This window comes from Coregonus clupeaformis, chromosome 14 (assembly GCF_020615455.1).
Source record: "Coregonus clupeaformis isolate EN_2021a chromosome 14, ASM2061545v1, whole genome shotgun sequence".
NCBI classification, from domain to species: Eukaryota; Metazoa; Chordata; class Actinopteri; order Salmoniformes; family Salmonidae; genus Coregonus; species Coregonus clupeaformis.
Window position 1 is genome coordinate 15,363,794 of NC_059205.1, and position 20,639 is coordinate 15,384,432.

Below are 20,639 nucleotides of genomic sequence, written 5' to 3' on the forward strand. Positions count from 1 at the left end.
CAGTATGGGATCGAGTTGCTCGGTTTTGAAAGCGCTGTAATCTGAAACCTAGCAGTTGTCTCGTACTGCCAGTTTATTCCAGCATGTGGCACTGTTTAGTCTATGATATAAAGGGACATAATGGAATGCTCTCTCGCGCGCTCACACACACAAACACCAGCAGCTCTCACAGCACCTAAATAAACACAGACATCTGACGCAAGGACATATCTCCCTCCCCCTCAACTTTTCCCTCTTTCCCTCTCTTTAAACTCCTCCCCCTCTCCAACCCCCAATCCCACTCCTCGCCTCTCCCTACTTCTCTCCACCTCTCCTCTTCACAATGTTTCCCCTCCCTCTATTACTAAACCTCCCTCCCTCCCTCCCTCTTCCCCTCGATTCCCCCTCACGCTCTCCCTCCCTCTCTCACCCAGATCTTTCCACCCATTCTCCATACCTCCCTCATAATTGATTATCTTGCCACACTCATGTCAAACACAAACAGAATCTGTCACCCTCTCCCCCCTCCTCCTTTCTCTACTCCTTGTTGTCTCTCTTCGTTCTCGCTCAGTTTGTATATTTCACATGCACTCTTTACATTTCTGCCCCCCTCTATACAGCACCCTCTCCCCTCTTTTTCCCGTACTTGACTTCTAGCTGCCCCCTAAATGCTTATTTTGTGAACTCTCTCGCTCTCTCTCGCTCTGGTAGAAACAGGCTAAGTAGAGGAATCTCCTACATGGATAGGTACCATAGTCTTATTATAGACCAAAGCCAACGAGCCAGCAGGGTCATGCATTCAGCTTCTCTCCTGAGACACACACACACATAAACACACACTGGGGCCTCTTGTTAAGTTGTGAGTGTATACAGTGAGCCCTGCTCTCTGTCCTGTGTCTGGCTGCAGAAAGTTGGAGCTTAAACAATCCAGACTGCTTACTCTACCACCTGTATATGACATACATTACACACACACACACACACACACACACACACACGTCTGAAACAGAGCCCCACACACACACACACACACACACACACACACAAACTGTAATTGTACCTCCACTGGTCCTTGTTGTGTAGGAAGGAGTTACACTGTTCTGGTAGTCTGCTGTCTTTAGACATGGTCTCCAGAGTCCCCAACACCTGCTTAAACACTGGACGCTCCTAGAAAACACATACACTTTTGATATCTTTCAACTAAGACTCAAATTGAATTGTAGTCTGCACACAGCCAACTTAGCACATTAGGACTTTATCTATAGTTCAGGCTTCTGTAACAGTTCATAGTGAGCTAGCCTTGAGAGCTCAGGGTCAAGACCAGCTGCTCGGGTGTCCAACTCTGGCCCTGGAGAACTACACTGAGTGTACAAAACATTAGGAACACCTGCTCTTTTCATGATATGGACTGACCAGGTGAAAGCTATGATCCCTTATTGATGTCACCTGTTAAATTCACTACAATCAGTGTAGATGAAGGGGAGGAGACAGGTTAAAGAATAATTTTCAAGCCTTGAGACAATTGAGACATGGATTGTGTATGTGTGCCATTCAGAGGATGAATGGGCGGGACAAAAGATTTAAGTGCCTTTGAACGGGGAATGGTAGAAGGTGCCAGGCGCACCGGTTTGAGTGTGTCAAGAACTGCAACGTTGCTGGGTTTTTCATGCTCAACAGTTTCCAGTGTGTATCAAGAATGGTCCACCACCCAAAGGACATCCAGCCAACTTGACACAACTGTGGGAAGCATTGGAGTCAACATGGGCCAGCATCCCTGTGGAACACTCGACACCTTGTAGAGTCCGTGCCCCGACAAACTGAGGCTGTTCTGAGTGCAAAAGGGGGTGCAACTCAATATTAGGAGCGTGTTCCTAATGTTTTGTACACTCAGTGTATAGGGTGTGCAGGATTTGGCATCTCCAGAGCCAGATATGGAGATGATTGTGTGGTAGCCCTGACCTTTGCCCTCTCACCTTTGGTTCGGCCTGCCAGCACTTCTTCATCAGGTCAGCGAAGCTAGGCGGACAACTGGTGGGGATGGTCAGCCTCTGGAACACACACACACACCCACTCAGAGGAATATTACACTCATAGGAACACACTCACAATATGAAGTAGGAAATGCTGAGGCTCCCCCATTAAAATGTAGTCTTAGAGGGGATACAGTCCCCGATCAGCAGGGAGTTGAACCAGTAACCCATCAGTTACAGTATAATGTCAACTGTGCCTTTAAATTCCAGTGGGGGGCATTACATAGCAACAGCAGGTTATAGCAGCGTTTCCCAACCCTGGTCCTCGTACCCCCAACAGTACACATTGTTATTGTAACCCTGGACAAGCATACCTGATTCAACTTGTCAAGTAATCATCAAGCCCTCAATGAGTTGAATGAGGTGTGTTTGTCAAGGGCTACAATTAAACTGTGTACTGTTGGGGGTAGTCGAGGACCAGGGTTGGGAAACATTGGGTTATAGGATACATCCACTGAGAAGGGCAGGGGGATATGGAAACAGTTTCCTCTGGGGGGGGATTAAAACTGAAATAAATCTCTCTCAGTAACGGTTAGTATAATGGTCACCCCCCCTTCTCCCTCTCTCTCGCTCTGGTTATTTAGGGACTACTATTGGACCCCATCCAAAAGTATGCTAGGATACTCAGGAATCATGTTCTCAGATCTCTATGGGTGACAGTACACTATTACTGGAATACACACAGTTGGAACCCCCTTCCACACGCACGCACAAACACAGTATAACCAATGCTTCATTTGAGCCGGATCCTGCTGGAACAGGATCTGGCACTTCTCAGTTATGGACTGTTTCATTCCGGAACCTATTTGCCCGGATCAGGTACCTCTCCTAGCATGAAGAATAATTTTCACGGTTTGCAATGTAAAAAGTCCAATAAAAGCAATCAGTGTTAAAATCGAGTTGCCTCCTCTGTAATTCTCCTGCACCCTAAAAAAAAAGCGTAATGTGAAAACATGCCTGATATTCTAAGAATTGATTGATGTTGAGTCAGTTTATGGTTTGCGCAACATTGTAGCCTAGAGATAGACTAACGCATGGCCGTTGCGGTGGTGAGAGAGAGAAGCGCGCCTGAATCTCTCACATAACTAGATTGAGATTCACTGAAATGAAATAATTCAGAATAACACACCAGGAGTAGGCCTATAATTTAGCCACAGAGGATCAAGAGCTTTCTTATTTCGTTTTTGCCTAGCTGTGGATTGTGTGTAGCCAAGGCATAGTCTATAGTCGGGAATGTGCAGCAAATCTGTCAGTGAACAAATTAAGCACGGAGTATAACCCCCTACACACACACACACACACACACACACAGTAAAACTACACGTCCTGGCCTAGCTCCACAGCAGAGTATCCATGCCTTACAAGAGCAGAGAGCTGACATCAACCCTAAAAATACCCCTTACCCTCCTCACAGCGGAAAGCATGAGAGCATCACATTGTTACTCTAGCTCTGTGTGTGTTGCTTGTTCAGTGTTGTGTTTGTTTTATGTTTGGTATTGCATATGACCGTCTTTTATTTGTGAGTGAACCTGAGCCCCTTGAAGCTCTTAACTATTCCTAAAATCAGAACAACGTGTCTTTGGATGTGTGGGTACCTCTTGTTTCTCCACAACAAGCCAAGCCACCTGCAGCCCCTCGAAGCCTTTAAATGGAACCTCCCGTGTCAGCATCTCCCATAGCACCTGGGAATGCACGCACATACACACAATGATACATTCAATATTTGGCTGAAAAACCACTTGACGTAGAAAATATTAAATGCCTCCCCTCCAGCACACACACCACGCCGTAGGAGTATGTATCACAGGTCTCTGATACAGGTAGGCTCTGTATTACTTCTGGGGCCATCCAGGGGAAGGTGCCCACCACGGTCATGTGGGTCGTGTGGGACTGGAACTTAGACGCTCCAAAATCACAGATCTGACAACGCACCAGGGAGAGAGACGGCATTGGGACACTTAGTTACAAAAGAATCATGGATGGATAAGTGGAACATACAATAACTGTTAGAGACCCTACTGTACCTTGAGCACTTTGTCTGCTGTCAGTACCACTGTATTGAGACACAAAGAGATGAGTCAGTGGGGGGGTTCTACTTGTGGTTTTTGCTTTCCCCAAGTATGAAACTATAGCCATTAGTTCACATCTGAAAATGATTAAGTAGCAGCAGTAGTGCGTGAAATGTTGGATGTCCTGGAGGGTAGATATACGTTTGGTTGCAGAGTGTGTGTGCGGTTGGTTACCGTTTCGTGACTTGAGGTCTCTGTGAATGACTTTGACTGGGGCTTCCGAGTGAAGATAGTGCATTCCTATTGGACAGAAACATTAAACATCCTCAGCCATGAACCAATAACAGACCAGCAAAATGTTAACAACTCGGCTAAACAATGGCTACCAGTCTCCAAACAAGTCACTGATCCTCACACCAGATGAGAATATGCTCCTATTGCTTTCTCATAGATGACAGAACTAAACCAAAGGGCTTAATTAGCATGCTAACGGTTCTCTAGGTACAGGGGAACTTAAAGACTTAAAACATGGGTCAATCTAACCCTCTGTCCTTACCTTTGGCTATCTGCATGGCCCAGGTCATGATTTGTTCCATGTCCATCTCCTCACTCTGTTCACTGGAGAGGTACTCATACAGAGAACCTCCGCCCGCATACTCTGTAGAGTAGATCACAACACGTACTGTAAACCAGGGTTCCCCAACTGGCGGCCCGCGGGCCGAATTTAGCCCACAGGTGATTTGGCGACCTCTCTCTTTGGTGGGCCTTTCCTCTTTAATTCTCTATTGCTCCTCTATTGTTCCTCAAGCGAGGGGGGAGGCCGATGACATCACATCAGATCCTCTCCTTGAATGCCCTACTCCTTGAAGTTTGCAGGTGTAAAAAAAAATAACTCTTTCGCTCACCGTTAAGTGTGTATACATTACTGTATTTATACTTGGGATATTGTTTTTCAACAAGAAAAGTTAAAAAATAACTGGAGTGTGTAACATAATGTCTCTCTAAAACCCAAGGACAGTTTACATGAAATATACAGTACAGTGTAGTGCAGAATAAACACTTAACTGCATAAATAAATAGCACACACACACACACACACACACACACACACACACACACACAGAGAGAGAACAGGGTTCGAGATCGTCCAACAATTTTCTTCCTGTCACTCACAACCTGAACTTATTTATCACAACGACTTGAGAAACGTCAAACACAGCTTAGCACATCAGGCTCACACACACACTGGGTAGTGTGTTCTGTAAGTCATATGGGCAGTGCTGTCACAGAGCTGATCTCAACCATATGACCACATGGAGTAGACACATAAAAACCTGGGTTAAGTTACAAATGTCCTGCCAGGAAACTCAGCGCACACACACACACACACGCTCAGTGGCCTAAAAGTTGATCATAGACCTGTGGTTCCATGTCCATCAGAAATGTGTATAAGGAAACACACACACTGACCTGTGACGATGCCATAGTTGGGGGACTCCAGTACGGCACCATAGAATTGAATAATATTCTTATGACTGAGGCTACTCAGAATCTCAGCCTGGAGAGAGGGGTAAGGAGGAGAGAGCGTATGCACAGTATTTAACTTACAGTAAGAGTATAAGTCATAATTTAGAAATCCTATTAAAATTGCAGTGTTAGTAATCTAATTCCTAATTCTATGATAATGCATTTTGATACATTTTATTTAAGCAATCTGAGGGTTGTACAGAATGTCTTTCTGCTATGCATCTGTGTACTGTATGAACTTCTTCACGCTAAGGTTAGGGTCAGAGCACTTAGGAACACAACGTCAACATGGCAAACATGCAATCAATCAACTCACTAACAGGCCGTATCTAGAACACAAACAACTTGTATCAACCTCTTACTAGATAGTCATGGAACATGATCATGTAACACAATCCAACTGTTTTGTAACCAAGCATCAAGGCTAGAGTTTCTCAAAGCAAAATTCCTGCAGAGTATGTGCATGCATACAAATCAAATCACATTTTATTGGCCACATGCGCCGACTACAACAGGTGCAGACATTACAGTGAAATGCTTACTTACAGCCCTTAACCAACAGTGCATTTATTTTTAATTAAAAAAAATAAAAATAAAACAACAACAACAAAAAAAAGTGTTGAGAAAAAAAGAGCAGAAGTAAAATAAAGTAACAGTAGGGAGGCTATATATACAGGGGGGTACCGGTGCAGAGTCAATGTGCGGGGGCACCGGCTAGTTGAGGTAGTTGAAGTAATATGTACATGTGGGTAGAGTTAAAGTGACTATGCATAAATAATTAACAGAGTAGCAGCAGCGTAAAAGGATGGGGTGGGGGGGGGCAGTGCAAATAGTCCGGGTAGCCATGATTAGCTGTTCAGGAGTCTTATGGCTTGGGGGTAGAAGCTGTTGAGAAGTGCCTGCAAACAGACGTGCCTGCAAACAGACACAAACATACATGTGTCTGTTTGCAGGCACGTGAATGTGCGTGTGCATGCGTGAGTGTGCACGTGTGTATGCATGTGATCAGCAGTGCCCCTGCCAGCATATGTACTAACAGTTATTCAGCCCTCGAGGGAGGAAGTCAGGGGGTTTTATGACAGTGTCACTGCCAGGCCACCATAACCCACAACAGGGTTTTCTGCTGGTTCGGGAACCAATTTATACTGGGTCACAACTTTAGACTGGGATGTGGCAGGACATAGTCTTTTGTTCATTGTGAAAAAAGGAGGGGCGTGTCCATGACCCAGAATTTGGTTAGGAATCACTGAACTGCAGTACTACACACACCTAAGAAATAGCTAGCCCATACCTTATTTCACACAATAGGAGTAGCCTATGTTATAAACAAATACTGTACTCCACAATGAGAGGAGTGTTTAAACCAAATCAACACACAGGCAACTGGAGAGAACTGGAGAGAGAACAGGAGAGAGCTGTCTCAAATCAAATGACTGGCATGGAGGAAAGGCATACCAAATCACTTGAGTGTGTGTGTGTGTGTGTGTGTGTGTCTCGGTCTTACCTCAGTCTCGATCTTGAGTAGTTTCTTCACGGCAACCTCTTTATCCTGAGATATCCAGTGTGCTCGGTACACACTCCCAAAGCTGCCCCCTCCACAGTTCTCATAGAACCGCAGGTCCTCATGTTTTATCTGGACAAACGACGAACTCAGAGACGACATGGCATACTGGCACACACACACACACTCGACGACAGCCGCTCTGAGTACACAGAGCAAACTGAGAGCGAGGGAACGGAGAGAGAGAAAGAGAGAAAAGGTAGGAGGGAGAATAAGTTTGATCACACCCGATAGCAGAATGGAGCGAGAGAATGAAGAGAGAGACAGCAGACAGCGAGAGTCTCTCAGTAAATGTAGTAAGACCTCATTCACTCCCTCATTCAGGCCAGGTGCTGAGGCGCCACCCTGTGGTGAGACTACAGAACACACACACTTGGATCGAGAAAGAGAGCGAGAGTTAGAGATAAGAGTGTGTGTGTGTGTGTTAATCACATTCTGTTCGCCTGCCTGTTCTCTGCTTTCCCAGTGTATGTATGGGGTGGATGTTCGGTGTGTGACCTCTTGCTGTCAGTTCAAATAAGGCTGCTAGCATTCAGGGCATGCATGGCATCACACACACAGGTCAGACACAATTCACAGGTCAGACACAGGGCTACAGAACGATTCTTCTCTAGTCTGACAACCAACCCTGTCTCTCACTCACTCAGCAACTAAAAACACACTCCCACCACATACACCAGGAATGAGGGGGACAGTCACATCACCAGTCTGGAATGACCATGGTGACACGACCAACCAGGAACGACTTTGATGACATCATCAACTGGAGACAGAGAGGGTGACATCACTTTCATGGACAAAAACAGTGACCAAATCAGCAATAACCACCGCCAGCATAAAATGTTTTGATTGATATATTAGATATTTTTTTATTTAAAGATCAGACAGACTAGACACTCTCAACACACTGACATCATAATGCGGTCCTGAGGTAAAACAAGAGTCAAATATACTGTATCCACATATACAAAAGTACATGAAGAGAACACAACTGAGAAGGATGACTGATTTAACAGAAATAACAATATGCTACATGAGTTGTGCTTTCATGCAAAAATAAACAAGAATTTGAGGAAAGATTTCAGAACAGAGCTTAACACTGGCATAACAATGCTAGGGGTTTTGCTTCTCTATAACACTATGTAAAAGATCTTGGTATTTGTGAAACTGGTACAATATACTTTCTTCATATTTTTGACATCTGCTTATAGTAAGGGATACTGATAATCACTAAAAATACCTAAAACCTATTGTTTTTACTTTTGAAATCAGATTTTTTTCAGTCACTTTAAGTACTTGCATTTTTCTATCTACGTGTACAGTAACCTTACAATTAACAAGTGTCTCGGATCTCTAATCATCTCTCTTCTGTGTGATGTCGCATAGGCTGATGGTTCTGTGTGATGTCATAGAGGGCTAAGGGTTTCGGTAAGATGTCATAGAGGGCTAAGAATTCCATGTGATGTCATAGAGGTCTGAGTTTTCCAGATGATATCAGAGGCCAGATGAAGCCATGTGATGTCACAGTGATGTAGGTTACCTGTGATCTCTCGCGGAGGCTTGAGGGTTCTGTATGATGTCATAGAGCTGATGGTTCAGTATGATGTCACATACGTAACTACTGCGATGGTGGGCGGGCTCAGGTCCTGCGGGGCTCTAGCCTATAGGAGAGCGTTGTCAGGGTCCGCTGGTTGTCAATCACACACAGCTTCCTGACGTAACCCCTCACCTCAGCATGGTTCTTATTGGGCTGACACACCTCAGGGTCTGAGAGAGAGAGAGAGAGAGAGAGACAGAGACAGAGACAGAGAGAGAGACAGAGAGAGAGACAGAGAGAGAGACAGAGAGAGAGAGAGACAGAGATGTATTGTTAATGCCTATTGTTATGGGTCCAGCTTAAAGGCTCACTTGTTAGTGATAGAGCAGAGACTTACTGAACGGCTGACTCCTGCAGTGTCTCACTGCCCGGATGGTGTTTGCGATCATCCGCTGGAAAACACAACAACAAGCAGTGTCACATGCAGTGGCATACCGCAGTTTCGCGAGCCCACCCCCCGCAAGATCCGAGCAAGTCCCCCACCTCGCAACCCATTTTATTGTTTAGGATAACAGCTAATTCCCTGCAATTCTACACATTTTGCCATGGGGCAGGGAAAGAAATGTGCAGTTTTATAGCTAATATCATGCTATTCTACACAATTTTTCATGGTTTATGATGTGTTCATATGCTTATTTTCTGGGTTGCCCCCCCCGAACTGCTGGGCTTGCGGGGGGTGTGGTACACCAGTTGTCACATGTCATACATAAGTTGTATTAATGTTCTATGAAGGTTGTTGATACTACAACCTAATTCTATGACTACAACATTCATACAAGTGGCATGAAGAGTTTATGAGCATCTTATGAACGCCTGTGTATACTCACAATCTTCTCAAAGTTGACCATGTTGTCTATGAATGTCTTGTTGCCCTCGTGACTGAAAGTCATGTCTGAGAAGAGAACAGAAAAAGCACAGTTTGAAACAGAGGAGTTAACTTTCTCACCTCGATTTCCGTTTGAAAACGGTTTTCCGTTGCTTGCCTACTGATCGTGACCGGAGCTTACCTTTGAGGAGGAGGGGCATGAAGGGGATGATTGGCGGCTCTATTTTGGTGACTGTCAGGCGGTAGGCCCGGTGGTTCCTGGACGGGTCCTGTTAACACACATCACAGTTCAAAGGTCAATAACTTTTTTTATTGTCCACTTAGGGGTCAAATAGAAATTGGTCTTTGAGAAGCAACTCACCATCATGCTCTCAAATTCAGCATAGAACTTCTTGAACTTGCTGGGGAGTTTCTGCCAACAGAAAGAGAAAGGTTTAGGGGCTTCAGTTTTCAGTGAATGAATAGAAAAGCTGTAATTTAGCAGTAGTTTAACACTATAGTAGTAGTCATGGTTTACCTCCCAGGTCTGGGTGAGTCGGCTGACTGCAGGGTTGCTCATACCCATGATGATGGCAAAGAACGAGTTCAGGTTCTTAAACTCCCGACAGCTGGAGAAAGCAACATCAACAATACAATGAGAGACTGAAGAAGCATTTCAGTACCATCAATAATCTATGAGCGTGCGTGTTTGACTGTTTGTGTGCACAAGACTCACTGAGCAGCAATCTTGATGAACTTCTTCAGTAGCTGAACCCGTTTGCTGAGCTGACCACACAGACACACCTCTGTCACCACCCACAGCTGCACCTGGTTGAACCTGACCACGACCACACAATCCCACGCAGGTCAAATAACATACTGTAACATGCACCAACAACCTGCCTAGAAAAAAAGTAATCGAAGTTATTTAGATATCATGTTTGATTCAAATCAGACCTGCGTAAGAAGAGGTCCAGGTTGGCGGTGGTTCTCCTGAAGCTCTGACGGCCAAACGTGTGATACAACAGCTCATGCTACAGCAGGGAGGAGAGGAAACACATACTATAGGGTCCAGGTGTACAGAAAGACAAGCTTGGTTATCTCAAATTAGCAAGGGTGTGTATGAGTCTACCTCGTGTACACAGCTGAAGAGTTCCCAGTCATACAGGGTCATCTGGTAGGCCAGGTCTTTAGAACTCATCAGCTCAAAACTGGACATGGACCCCGCTGAGGGCCCCTCCTGGTCTGGGAGAGGGGTCTGATACACATACACACACTGGGTTATTGTCTACACATCACTATGATGTACAGCAGGGTTCCCCAACTGGTAGCCCGCAGGCCGAATTTGGCACACGGGTGATTTTATTTGGCCCGTCATGTTTTCTGAGCAAATTATTTATTTTATTTATTGTTGGACACAAAAATACTGTAAAAACACCAGCAAATCAGCTCCAAGTCATGTTAATTTTGGAAATCTGTTCCAAAGTATTCCCGCGCATAATAGAGAGACACTGTATATGTGATCGTATACAAATGTTAGCAAGGTTTGAAATTATTATGTTTTAGTCAAATATGATATCTGTTTGGGCTTCTTGCGGTCAATTTCAGTCTACCAATGATTTGTAACTATGTTCCGGCCCCGTGACCATCCGCTCAATAAAAAATTTTATGCTCCCTGATGTACAGTATGGTTGTGCCTCAAAGGAAAACATGTTGCCACATTTCTATTCCTCATTCTCTCTCACCAGAGCATTCAGCTGGTCCCGGGGACAGGCGAACATTCGCCCGTTGATGCTCAGAGAGGAGAATACAGACACGTCATTGGGCTTCAGCATCTGCTTCTCTGTACAGGAGGAGGCACACACGTTGGAATAGAAAATGACAGTAATAAATGATATGTATACTGAACAAAAATATAAATGCAAAATGTAAAGTGTGGTCCTCTGTAGCTCAGCTGGTAGAGCACGGCACTTTTAACGCCAAGGTAGTGGGTTCGATCCCCGGGACCACCCATACACAAAAATGTATGCACGCATGACTGTAAGTCGCTTTGGATAAAAGCGTCTGCTAAATGGCATATATATATATATATATATATACACACACAGTGGGGAGAACAAGTATTTGATACACTGCCGATTTTGCAGGTTTTCCTACTTACAAAGCATGTAGAGGTCTGTAATTTTTATCATAGGTACACTTCAACTGTGAGAGACGGAATCTAAAACGAAAATCCAGAAAATCACATTGTATGATTTTTAAGTAATTAATTTGCATTTTATTGCATGACATAAGTATTTGATACATCAGAAAAGCAGAACTTAATTTTTGGTACAGAAACCTTTGTTTGCAATTACAGAGATCATACGTTTCCTGTAGGTCTTGACCAGGTTTGCACACACTGCAGCAGGGATTTTGGCCCACTCCTCCATACAGACCTTCTCCAGATCCTTCAGGTTTCGGGGCTGTCGCTGGGCAATACGTACTTTCAGCTCCCTCCAAAGATTTTCTATTGGGTTCAGGTCTGGAGACTGGCTAGGCCACTCCAGGACCTTGAGATGCTTCTTACGGAGCCACTCCTTAGTTGCCCTGGCTGTGTGTTTCAGGTCGTTGTCATGCTGGAAGACCCAGCCACGACCCATCATCAATGTTCTTACTGAGGGAAGGAGGTTGTTGGCCAAGATCTCGCGATACATGGCCCCATCCATCCTCCCCTCAATACGGTGCAGTCGTCCTGTCCCCTTTGCAGAAAAGCATCCCCAAAGAATGATGTTTCCACCTCCATGCTTCACGGTTGGGATGGTGTTCTTGGGGTTGTACTCATCCTTCTTTCTCCAAACACGGCGAGTGGAGTTTAGGCCAAAAAGCTCTATTTTTGTCTCATCAGACCACATGACCTCCCATTCCTCCTCTGGATCATCCAGATGGTCATTGGCAAACTTCAGACGGGCCTGGACATGCGCTGGCTTGAGCAGGGGGACCTTGCGTGCGCTGCAGGATTTCAGTCCTTCACGGCATAGTGTGTTACTAATGGTTTTCTTTGCGACTGTGGTCCCAGCTCTCTTCATGTCATTGACCAGGTCCTGCCGTGTAGTTCTGGGCTGATCCCTCACCTTCCTCATGATCATTGATGCCACACGAGGTGAGATCTTGCATGGAGCCCCAGACCGAGGGTGATTGACCGTCATCTTGAACTTCTTCCATTTTCAAATAATTGCGCCAACAGTTGTTGCCTTCTCACCAAGCTGCTTGCCTATTGTCCTGTAGCCCATCCCAGCCTTGTGCAGGTCTACAATTTTATCCCTGATGTCCTTACACAGCTCTCTGGTCTTGGCCATTGTGGAGAGGTTGGAGTCTGTTTGATTGAGTGTGTGGACAGGTGTCTTTTATACAGGTAACGAGTTCAAACAGGTGCAGTTAATACAGGTAATGAGTGGAGAACAGGAGGGCTTCTTAAAGAAAAACTAACAGGTCTATGAGAGTCGGAATTCTTACTGGTTGGTAGGTGATCAAATACTTATGTCATGCAATAAAATGCATATTAATTACTTAAAAATCATACAATGTGATTTTCTGGATTTTTGTTTTAGATTCCGTCTATCACAGTTGAAGTGTACCTATGATAAAAATTACAGACCTCTACATGCTTTGTAAGTAGGAAAACCTGCAAAATCGGCAGTGTATCAAATACTTGTTCTCCCCACTGTATATATATTGGTTCCGTGTTTCATGAGATGAAATAAATGATCCCAGAAATGTTCCATAGGCACAAAAATGTATTTCTCTCAAATGTTGTGCACTCATTTGTTTACATCCATGTTAGTGAGCATTTCTAATTTGCCAGGATAATCCATCCACTTGACAGGTGTGGCGTAGCTCCTAATCCAGGCACCTGTCATCTCCCGTCTGGATTACTGCAACTCGCTGTTGGCTGGGCTCCCTGCCTGTGCCATTAATCCCCTAAAACTAATCCAGAACGCTGCAGCCCATCTGGTGTTCGACCTTCCCAAGTTCTCTCATGTCACCCCGCTCCTCCGCACACTCCACTGGCTTCCAGTTGAGGCTTGCATCTACTACAAGACCATAGTGCTTGCCTACGGAGCTGTGAGGGGAACGGCACCTCCTTACCTTCAGGCTCTGATCAGACCCTACACCCAAACGAGGGCACTACGTTCATCCACCTCTGGCCTGCTAGCTCCCCTACCTCTGCGGAAGCACAGTTCCCGCTCAGCCCAGTCAAAGCTATTTGCTGCTCTGGCACCCCAATGGTGGAACAAGCTCCCCCACAACAGCGGAGTCACTGACCACCTTCCGGAGACCTCTTTAAGGAATACCTGGAATAGTATAAAGTAATCCTTCAAAAAAGTGGTTGTCCCATAAGTTGAATGTACCAATTCGTAAGTCGCTCTGGATAAGAGCGTCTGCTAAATGATGTAAATATCAAGAAGCTGATTAAACAGCATGATCATTACCTTGTGCTGGGGACAATAAAAGGCCACTCTAAAATGTGCAGTTTTGTCACTCAACACAATGCCACAGATGTCTCAAGTTTTGAGGGAGCGTGCTATTGGCATGCTGACTGCAGGAATGTCCACCAGAGCTGTTGCCAGAGAATTCAATGTTCATTTCTCTACCATAAGCTGCCTCCAATGTCGTTTTAGAGAATTTGGCAGTACATCCAACCACGCCAGCCCAGGACCTCCACATCCGGCTTCTTCACCTGTGGGATTGTCTGAGACCAGCCTCCCGGTCAGCTGATGAAATTGAGGAGTATTTATGTCTGTAATAAAGCCCTTTTGTGGGTAAAAATGTATTCTGATTGGCTGGTCCTGGCTCCCCAGTGGGTGGGCCTGGCTCCTAAGTGGGTGGGCCTATGACCTCCCAGGCCCACCCATGGCTGCACCCATGCCCAGTCATGTGAAATTCATAGATTAGGACATAATGAATTTATTACAATTGACTGATTTCCTTATATGAACTGTAACTCAGTAAAATCGTTGAAATTGTTGCATTTATATTTTTGTTCAGTATAAATGAAGTGAGATGTGATCGGCTCCTCACCGCCTGCGGAGCTGAGGTGGACCAATAGTAGGTCGTCGTTTGAGGCCAGTTTGTCAGCCACAGCACTGGTCACCTCTCTCCCTGTGGCTGCCACGGCAACCCGGATGGTGGTGTAGGTATGGTCACTGCAGTACACCTTCAACAGGACTACACACACACACACACACACACACGTTTTTAACATGTTTTTTTTATAAAAAGTGCAGTAAGACACAAACACAAATACACTCACTTTCGTCACAGTTCCTGATGGGTTGTTTCTTCACTAGTCTCTCGTCTCCGTTGCTGAACTCTCTAAGAAGGACCTTCTGCTGAAACAGGCCACAGAGATAAAAAAATAAACACACGTCGCACACTTTTACAGACACACACAGACTCTACCCGAAAACATAGTCTGTTCATACCTTTTTCAATTTGGCCTCTTCTGAACTGAAGAATAGAAACAAGAGAACAGAAGTGTATGTATTAATGCATTGTCTTTACATAGATGGGTTAGCTGACGGCACCAAAATGATGCACACGCTTCACTGGGGCAGAAGTCTGAGTTGTTGTGATTCTGGATGGCCAGATAGCTAGCAACAATGACAAGAAGCTGACGTGGGGAATCGTGACTCATTTCAGCTAGTTTCATCTTGTTCTTGATACCATGTCTTGTTTCTAGGTGTTTTGACTGATTTCATGTCAATGCTAATATGGCTAAAATTCGCTAACTAGCTAACCAACAACTGTAACAATGTATTTGAGAGACAACACGTGCACATTGTGCAAATGTATTTATGTTTTCAATAAACATTTGGAGACTAAATATAATTGTCAACCCAGTCTGTTTTGCCACATAGTTACGCACGCTTCTGTTTTGTTGCTAAACATCCAAGGTTTGGGGTTGAGGGTCACGTGGGGGTTAGAGGTCAGAGGTCAGGGTTTACATACTGTAGTTTTACGACCTTCTCCAAATCGGGTACAAAGTCTTTCAGAGCTCTGAGGATCCGTGAGTCATTGGACACACTCCCATACAGCTCCTAGAGACAGAAACACACGCTTAGACAACTTGTCAGGTGTGTGTGTGTGTGTGTGTGTGTGTGTGTGTGTGTGTGTGTGTGTGTGTGTGTGTGTGTGTGTGTTGGTGTGTTGGTGTGTGTGTGTACCTCCAGGAATGTGAGTGCTGCTGGCTCCTCCTGTAGGTGGTGTGTGTGTACTGCAGCCCAGCGCAGGGCCAGATTGAGGACTCTTCTCTTACAGGTGGCAGCGTACTCCAACCTCTCCTGATCCGAACCCGGGGGAGCCACCGCATGGTAGGTACACACAGGGTTAAAGATATAACACAACTACACTTTCAAAGTCTTCACATGAGTTTTCTGTATGGCTGTTAATTTTACATTATCAATAGAAAAAAAGCTTCAGTTAGAGGAGATGGAGGCGACTGAAATGAAAACATACTGTATGCTTAAAGTACTTTGCCGCCTCCTTCAAAATATAATTTGGTGAATCATGGGTGACTCCGTCATTTGTAACCAGTTTCAGTAAATTCTTTTTGGTAGCATTTCTAAGTTTAAGATTCAAAAAGAATTTGGTGCATTTTCCCCATATTCCATCCAGTTTGCTTATTTTGATAATATATTACACTTGATCTTTCTTTAATAAGTTTCTCCATTTATTGTTGTTTTTCCTCTAATTTATTCTGATCCTCTATGTTACAGTTTTTATTGCTATCTATCTGTTCTGTTAGACCTTCTATTTCCTTTGTTAGTATGGACTCTTTTGACCTAAATTGCTTTTGTTTTTGAGATGAGTACTGAATTGCATGGCCTCTAAAGGCACATTTAAAAGTGTCCCATACAATAAGGGGATTTGCTGTACCTATGTTATGTCGGAAAAAATCAGTTATAAATTCCTCTGTCCTAGTTAAAAACAAGTTATCATCCAATATCCTTGCCCACGTGGAAATTCAGTAAGAGTAATGTATATGCCAATTATATGATGGTCCAACCACATTCTGTCCCCTATCAACACTTTTTAAACTTTTGGTGCCAACGAGAATGACATAAGAAAGAAGTCAAGACGACTAGCTTGATTGAGTTTCCGCCATATATATCTCACTAGGTCAGCATATTTAAGCCTCCATATATTTACTAGTTCTAATGTATCCATGACATTCATGATTTCCTTAAGAGCATGAGGGTGATAGTTTGTAGTGTGATTCGCTTTACGGTCCATTGATCTATTTAAAACAGTGTTATAATCTCCCACCATAATAATATAGTCTTGTATTGCTTGCAGGGTTAATAATTTATTATATATATATTGTCAAAGAAGTGTGGATCATAATTATTTGGTCCGTAAAGGTTAATGAGCCATATATGTTTATGGTCCAATAACATATTTAAAATCCTTAAATCTACCTTAATCTACCTTGCGGATCTGTTTGGACAATTTGCACATTCGGATCGAAATTACTGTTAATTAATATCATCACCCCTTTTGAGTTTCTTTGCACATGGGAGAAGTATATTTCGCCCCCCCAGTCCTTTTTCCACACAATTTCATCTAGAATTGTTGAATGAGTTTCCTGTAAACAATATATATTATATTCCTTCTCTTTGAGCCATGTAAATATTGTTATTTTGTTATTATCTGCTAAGCCATTACAATTATAACTGGCTATACTTATTTCACCACTTACCATAATGAGATACAAGTTTCAAATCTATTTATCATAATATATGTTTGTAAATTTACCAATTGAGTGTCCATACAGCTGTACCATGATATTTGCATTGCTACTAAGTAACCCTCCAATTGTTCTCCACTATTCCCCCTGCTAAAGCCCCTCCCCATCCCAAGTTGGGCCGTCATCCCAGTGATCGGCATACCACCCCCGTCCCCCCGGATCCCTAGGCCCCCCGAGAGGCCAGGACCCATCCTTCGAAAACAGCACACAGTGCCACCCACAAAACAGAAGCAGGTCAACCGCCAAAAGCATTTCCAATGCGCTCACCTCAATATATATATAGCTATTAAAAATATCTATATATCTATTCAAATATTATTATTTTAGCAAACAATTATTGTGATTCATCCTATATACCAAACATTAGAAACACCTTCCTGATATTGAGTTGCATCCCCTCCCTTTGCCCTCAGAACAGCCTCAATTCATCGGGGCATGGACTCTACAAGGTGTCGAAAGCGTTCCACAGGGATGCTAGCCATGTTGACACCAATGCTTGCCACAGTTGTGTCAAGTTGGCTGGATGTCCATAGGGTGGTGGACCATTCTCGATAGAGACGGGAAACTGTTGAGCGTGAAAAACCCAGCAGCGTTGCAGTTCTTGACACAAACCAGTGCACCTGGTACCTACTACCATACTCCGTTCAAAGGAACATACATTTTCTGTCTTGCCCATTCACTCTCTGAATGGCACACATACACAATCCATGTCGCAATTGTCTCAAGGCTTAAAAGTCCTTCTTTAACCTGTCTCCTCCCCTTCACCTACACTGATTGAAGTGGATTTAACAGGTGACATCAATAAGGGATCATAGCTTTCACCTGGTCAGTCTAGGTCATGGAAAGAGCAGGTGTTCTTAATGTTTTGTACACCCAGTGTAAAACATAACTGTAACCTATATGTAACATACTGAATATGTCAAGAACAGAAACTGGAGGGAGAGAAAGAAAGAAGGAGAGGGAGAAAACAAGAGGAGAGAGAAGAAAGGAGTAAAAGAGAAGAGAGTTGGAAGGAGAAAAAGGATATTGTGCCATGAGCAGTTGGCAGAACTGGCTGTTAGGCATGAAGACACAGTGCATGAGAACAAAGTCATCTACCGCAGGATCTGAGAGGAGCGGAGGGGGGTGAAAAAGACAGAAAGAGAAAAGAGAGGAAGAAAGAGAATAATATTAGAAAACAGATATTCATTCATATCCACCAACCCATCATCCAGTCCTATACAGTACCAGGCCCTCAACCCTAGGGACTCACAGTGTATCTCTACCTGGCTGTGTGTAAGCTAGGTGTGTGTGTGTAAGTGCCGTCGTGTGTGTGTGTAAGCGCCATGGTGTGTGTGTACCTGGGTCAGAGTGGTGTGTGTCCATCCTCATGGTCTCCAGGAAGTGGTCTAGGATCTTCTCAGGGGTTCCAGACATCACAGTGTACTTGATGTTTCCCAGAGTAGAGGCTCTGGGACTCTTCTCCAGGACCAGCACAGCCTGCTCCTGCTCCTTCAGACGCACTGTATTCGCCTCCACATCCTAAAGTAAAGTAAATTACAGTATGGTACAGAATTGCACAGTGTTGTAACAGTACAGTACAGTCACAGAACAATGAGACAGATGTTTCACCGGATGTATAAATCTGAAGCATCCGGTTGGCATTTCCACTCACCACCAAATATGGTTATGAAAGGAAGCCCAGTGGCCGGTAGTGGGAGAAGATGGAGCGAGATGGATTTTTGACGACATTCTGCACCTTCTCATCAATGAAACATTTGATCTCAATACAGTTTTATGTTCCCAAAACTACTAACAGAGTGGACAAAGTTTTGTAGACTTCACCCTTTGCCAAAGTTTCAAAAAATGTAGTCGTTTAGAAGGAGTGCAAGGGCAAATTTAGTTATTGCACACGTGCACCTCAGAGTAGGCGTTCCCTAACGGAAATATGCAAATACATGCTAGAACTTGCCAATAGGACCTTGCTAGCTCGTGCTTGGCTCTGCCCACCTCCTTGCTTGTTCTGCCCACTATGATTAATTTGCTCCCTTTGGAAATGACAGGCTGTGGTCTGTCTTGGGTTAGTTATAAAAAATAATATTTGGTACAGTATAAAACTCTACCCTGAGTATCCTGTTGAAGTCTTCCTTGTCCACTCGGAGGAAGTGACAGTTGTCTTCTCTGAGTACGATGGAGGCAGCTCGAGCTGAGTCTGTCACCAACGCCAGCTTTCCAAAGTCATCTCCCTCGTGCAGGGTACACACTACACCCTGATGAGAAACGCACAAGGTTAAAAAACAGAGGATACAGACAGCTAGAGGAGTGCTCGCATTAATGAACATTGTGACCAATCAAACTGTGTGTGTGTGTGTGTGTATTCTGAGACCCTTAAGCTAGTCATTTAATGTGATGACTTATGATGAGCAAAGTCAAGTCAGAGTTTCCAAAACCTTGACACATGTCCCCCCAGGGGTATCCAAGCCAGCTGTTGTACAGTACCAGTCAACAGTTTGGACACACCTACTCATTCCAGGGTTTTTCTTTATTTTTACTATTTTCTACATTGTAGAATAATAGTGAAGACATCAAAACTATGAAATAACACATATGGAATCATGTAGTAACCTAAAAAGTGTTAAACAAATCAAAATACATTTTATATTTGAGATTCTTCAAATAGCCACCCCTTGATGACAGCTTTGCACACTCTTGGCATTCTCTCAACCAGCTTCACCTGGAATGCTTTCCCAACAGTCTTGAAGGAGTTCCCACATATGCTTAGTACTTGTTGGCTGCTTTTCCTTCACTCTGCCGTCCGACTCATCCCAAACCATCTCAATTGGGTTGAGGTCGGGGGATTGTGGAGGCCAGGTCATCTGATGCAGCACTCCATCACTCTCCTTCTTGGTCAAATAGCCCTTACACAGCATGGAGGTGTGTTGGGTCATTGTCCTGTTGAAAAACAAATGATAGTCCCACTAAGCCCAAACCAGATGGGATGGCGTATCGCTGCAGAATGCTGTGGTAGCCATGCTGGTTAAGTGTGCCTTGAATTCTAAATAAATCACAGACAGTGTCACCAGCAAAGCACCTCCACACCATAACACCTCCTCCTCCATGCTTTACGGTGGAAACTACACATGCGGACATCCATTCACCTATACCGCGTCTCACAAAGACACGGCGGTTGGAACCAAAAATCTTCAATTTGGTCTCCAGACCAAAGGACAAATTTCCACCGGTCTAATGTCCATTGCTCATGTTTCTTGACCCAAGCAGGTCTCTTCTTATTGGTGTCCTTTAGTAGTGGTTTCTTTGCAGCAATTCGACCATGAAGGCCTGATTCACACAGTCGGTGTGAAC

At 44.2% G+C, this 20,639-nt stretch overlaps 2 protein-coding genes across 3 annotated transcripts in view; both read right to left on the reverse strand.

Moving 5' to 3' along the window:
• Positions 1–7,605, reverse strand: part of LOC123492352 (mitogen-activated protein kinase kinase kinase 20-like) — a 9,394-nt gene extending 1,789 nt beyond the window's left edge. The window contains exons 1-9 of the mRNA XM_045224719.1: positions 7,050–7,605; positions 5,489–5,576; positions 4,575–4,676; positions 4,253–4,318; positions 4,034–4,062; positions 3,792–3,929; positions 3,605–3,691; positions 1,953–2,027; positions 1,040–1,146 (exon numbers count right to left, since the gene is read on the reverse strand). Of these exons, the coding sequence (XP_045080654.1) occupies positions 1,040–1,146; positions 1,953–2,027; positions 3,605–3,691; positions 3,792–3,929; positions 4,034–4,062; positions 4,253–4,318; positions 4,575–4,676; positions 5,489–5,576; positions 7,050–7,208 (851 nt within the window). The 5' untranslated portion in view covers positions 7,209–7,605. The remainder of the gene's footprint in view (positions 1–1,039; positions 1,147–1,952; positions 2,028–3,604; positions 3,692–3,791; positions 3,930–4,033; positions 4,063–4,252; positions 4,319–4,574; positions 4,677–5,488; positions 5,577–7,049) is intronic.
• LOC121581168 (rap guanine nucleotide exchange factor 4) overlaps positions 7,523–20,639 on the reverse strand; it is a 68,506-nt gene continuing 55,389 nt past the window's right edge. The window contains exons 13-30 of one of the 2 annotated variants that reach the window (XM_041896585.2): positions 19,400–19,546; positions 18,638–18,818; positions 18,325–18,403; positions 15,715–15,865; positions 15,500–15,588; positions 14,974–14,998; positions 14,802–14,877; positions 14,570–14,716; positions 11,254–11,351; positions 10,641–10,766; positions 10,466–10,542; positions 10,245–10,346; positions 10,047–10,137; positions 9,891–9,941; positions 9,711–9,798; positions 9,531–9,595; positions 9,041–9,095; positions 7,523–8,873 (exon numbers count right to left, since the gene is read on the reverse strand). In XM_041896585.2, coding sequence (XP_041752519.1) covers positions 8,746–8,873; positions 9,041–9,095; positions 9,531–9,595; positions 9,711–9,798; positions 9,891–9,941; positions 10,047–10,137; positions 10,245–10,346; positions 10,466–10,542; positions 10,641–10,766; positions 11,254–11,351; positions 14,570–14,716; positions 14,802–14,877; positions 14,974–14,998; positions 15,500–15,588; positions 15,715–15,865; positions 18,325–18,403; positions 18,638–18,818; positions 19,400–19,546 — 1,776 coding nt within the window. In that variant the 3' untranslated portion in view covers positions 7,523–8,745. Of the gene's footprint in view, positions 8,874–9,040; positions 9,096–9,530; positions 9,596–9,710; positions 9,799–9,890; positions 9,942–10,046; positions 10,138–10,244; positions 10,347–10,465; positions 10,543–10,640; positions 10,767–11,253; positions 11,352–14,569; positions 14,717–14,801; positions 14,881–14,973; positions 14,999–15,499; positions 15,589–15,714; positions 15,866–18,324; positions 18,404–18,637; positions 18,819–19,399; positions 19,547–20,639 lie in introns of both variants that reach the window. The other variant, XM_041896584.2, reaches the window with a different exon arrangement.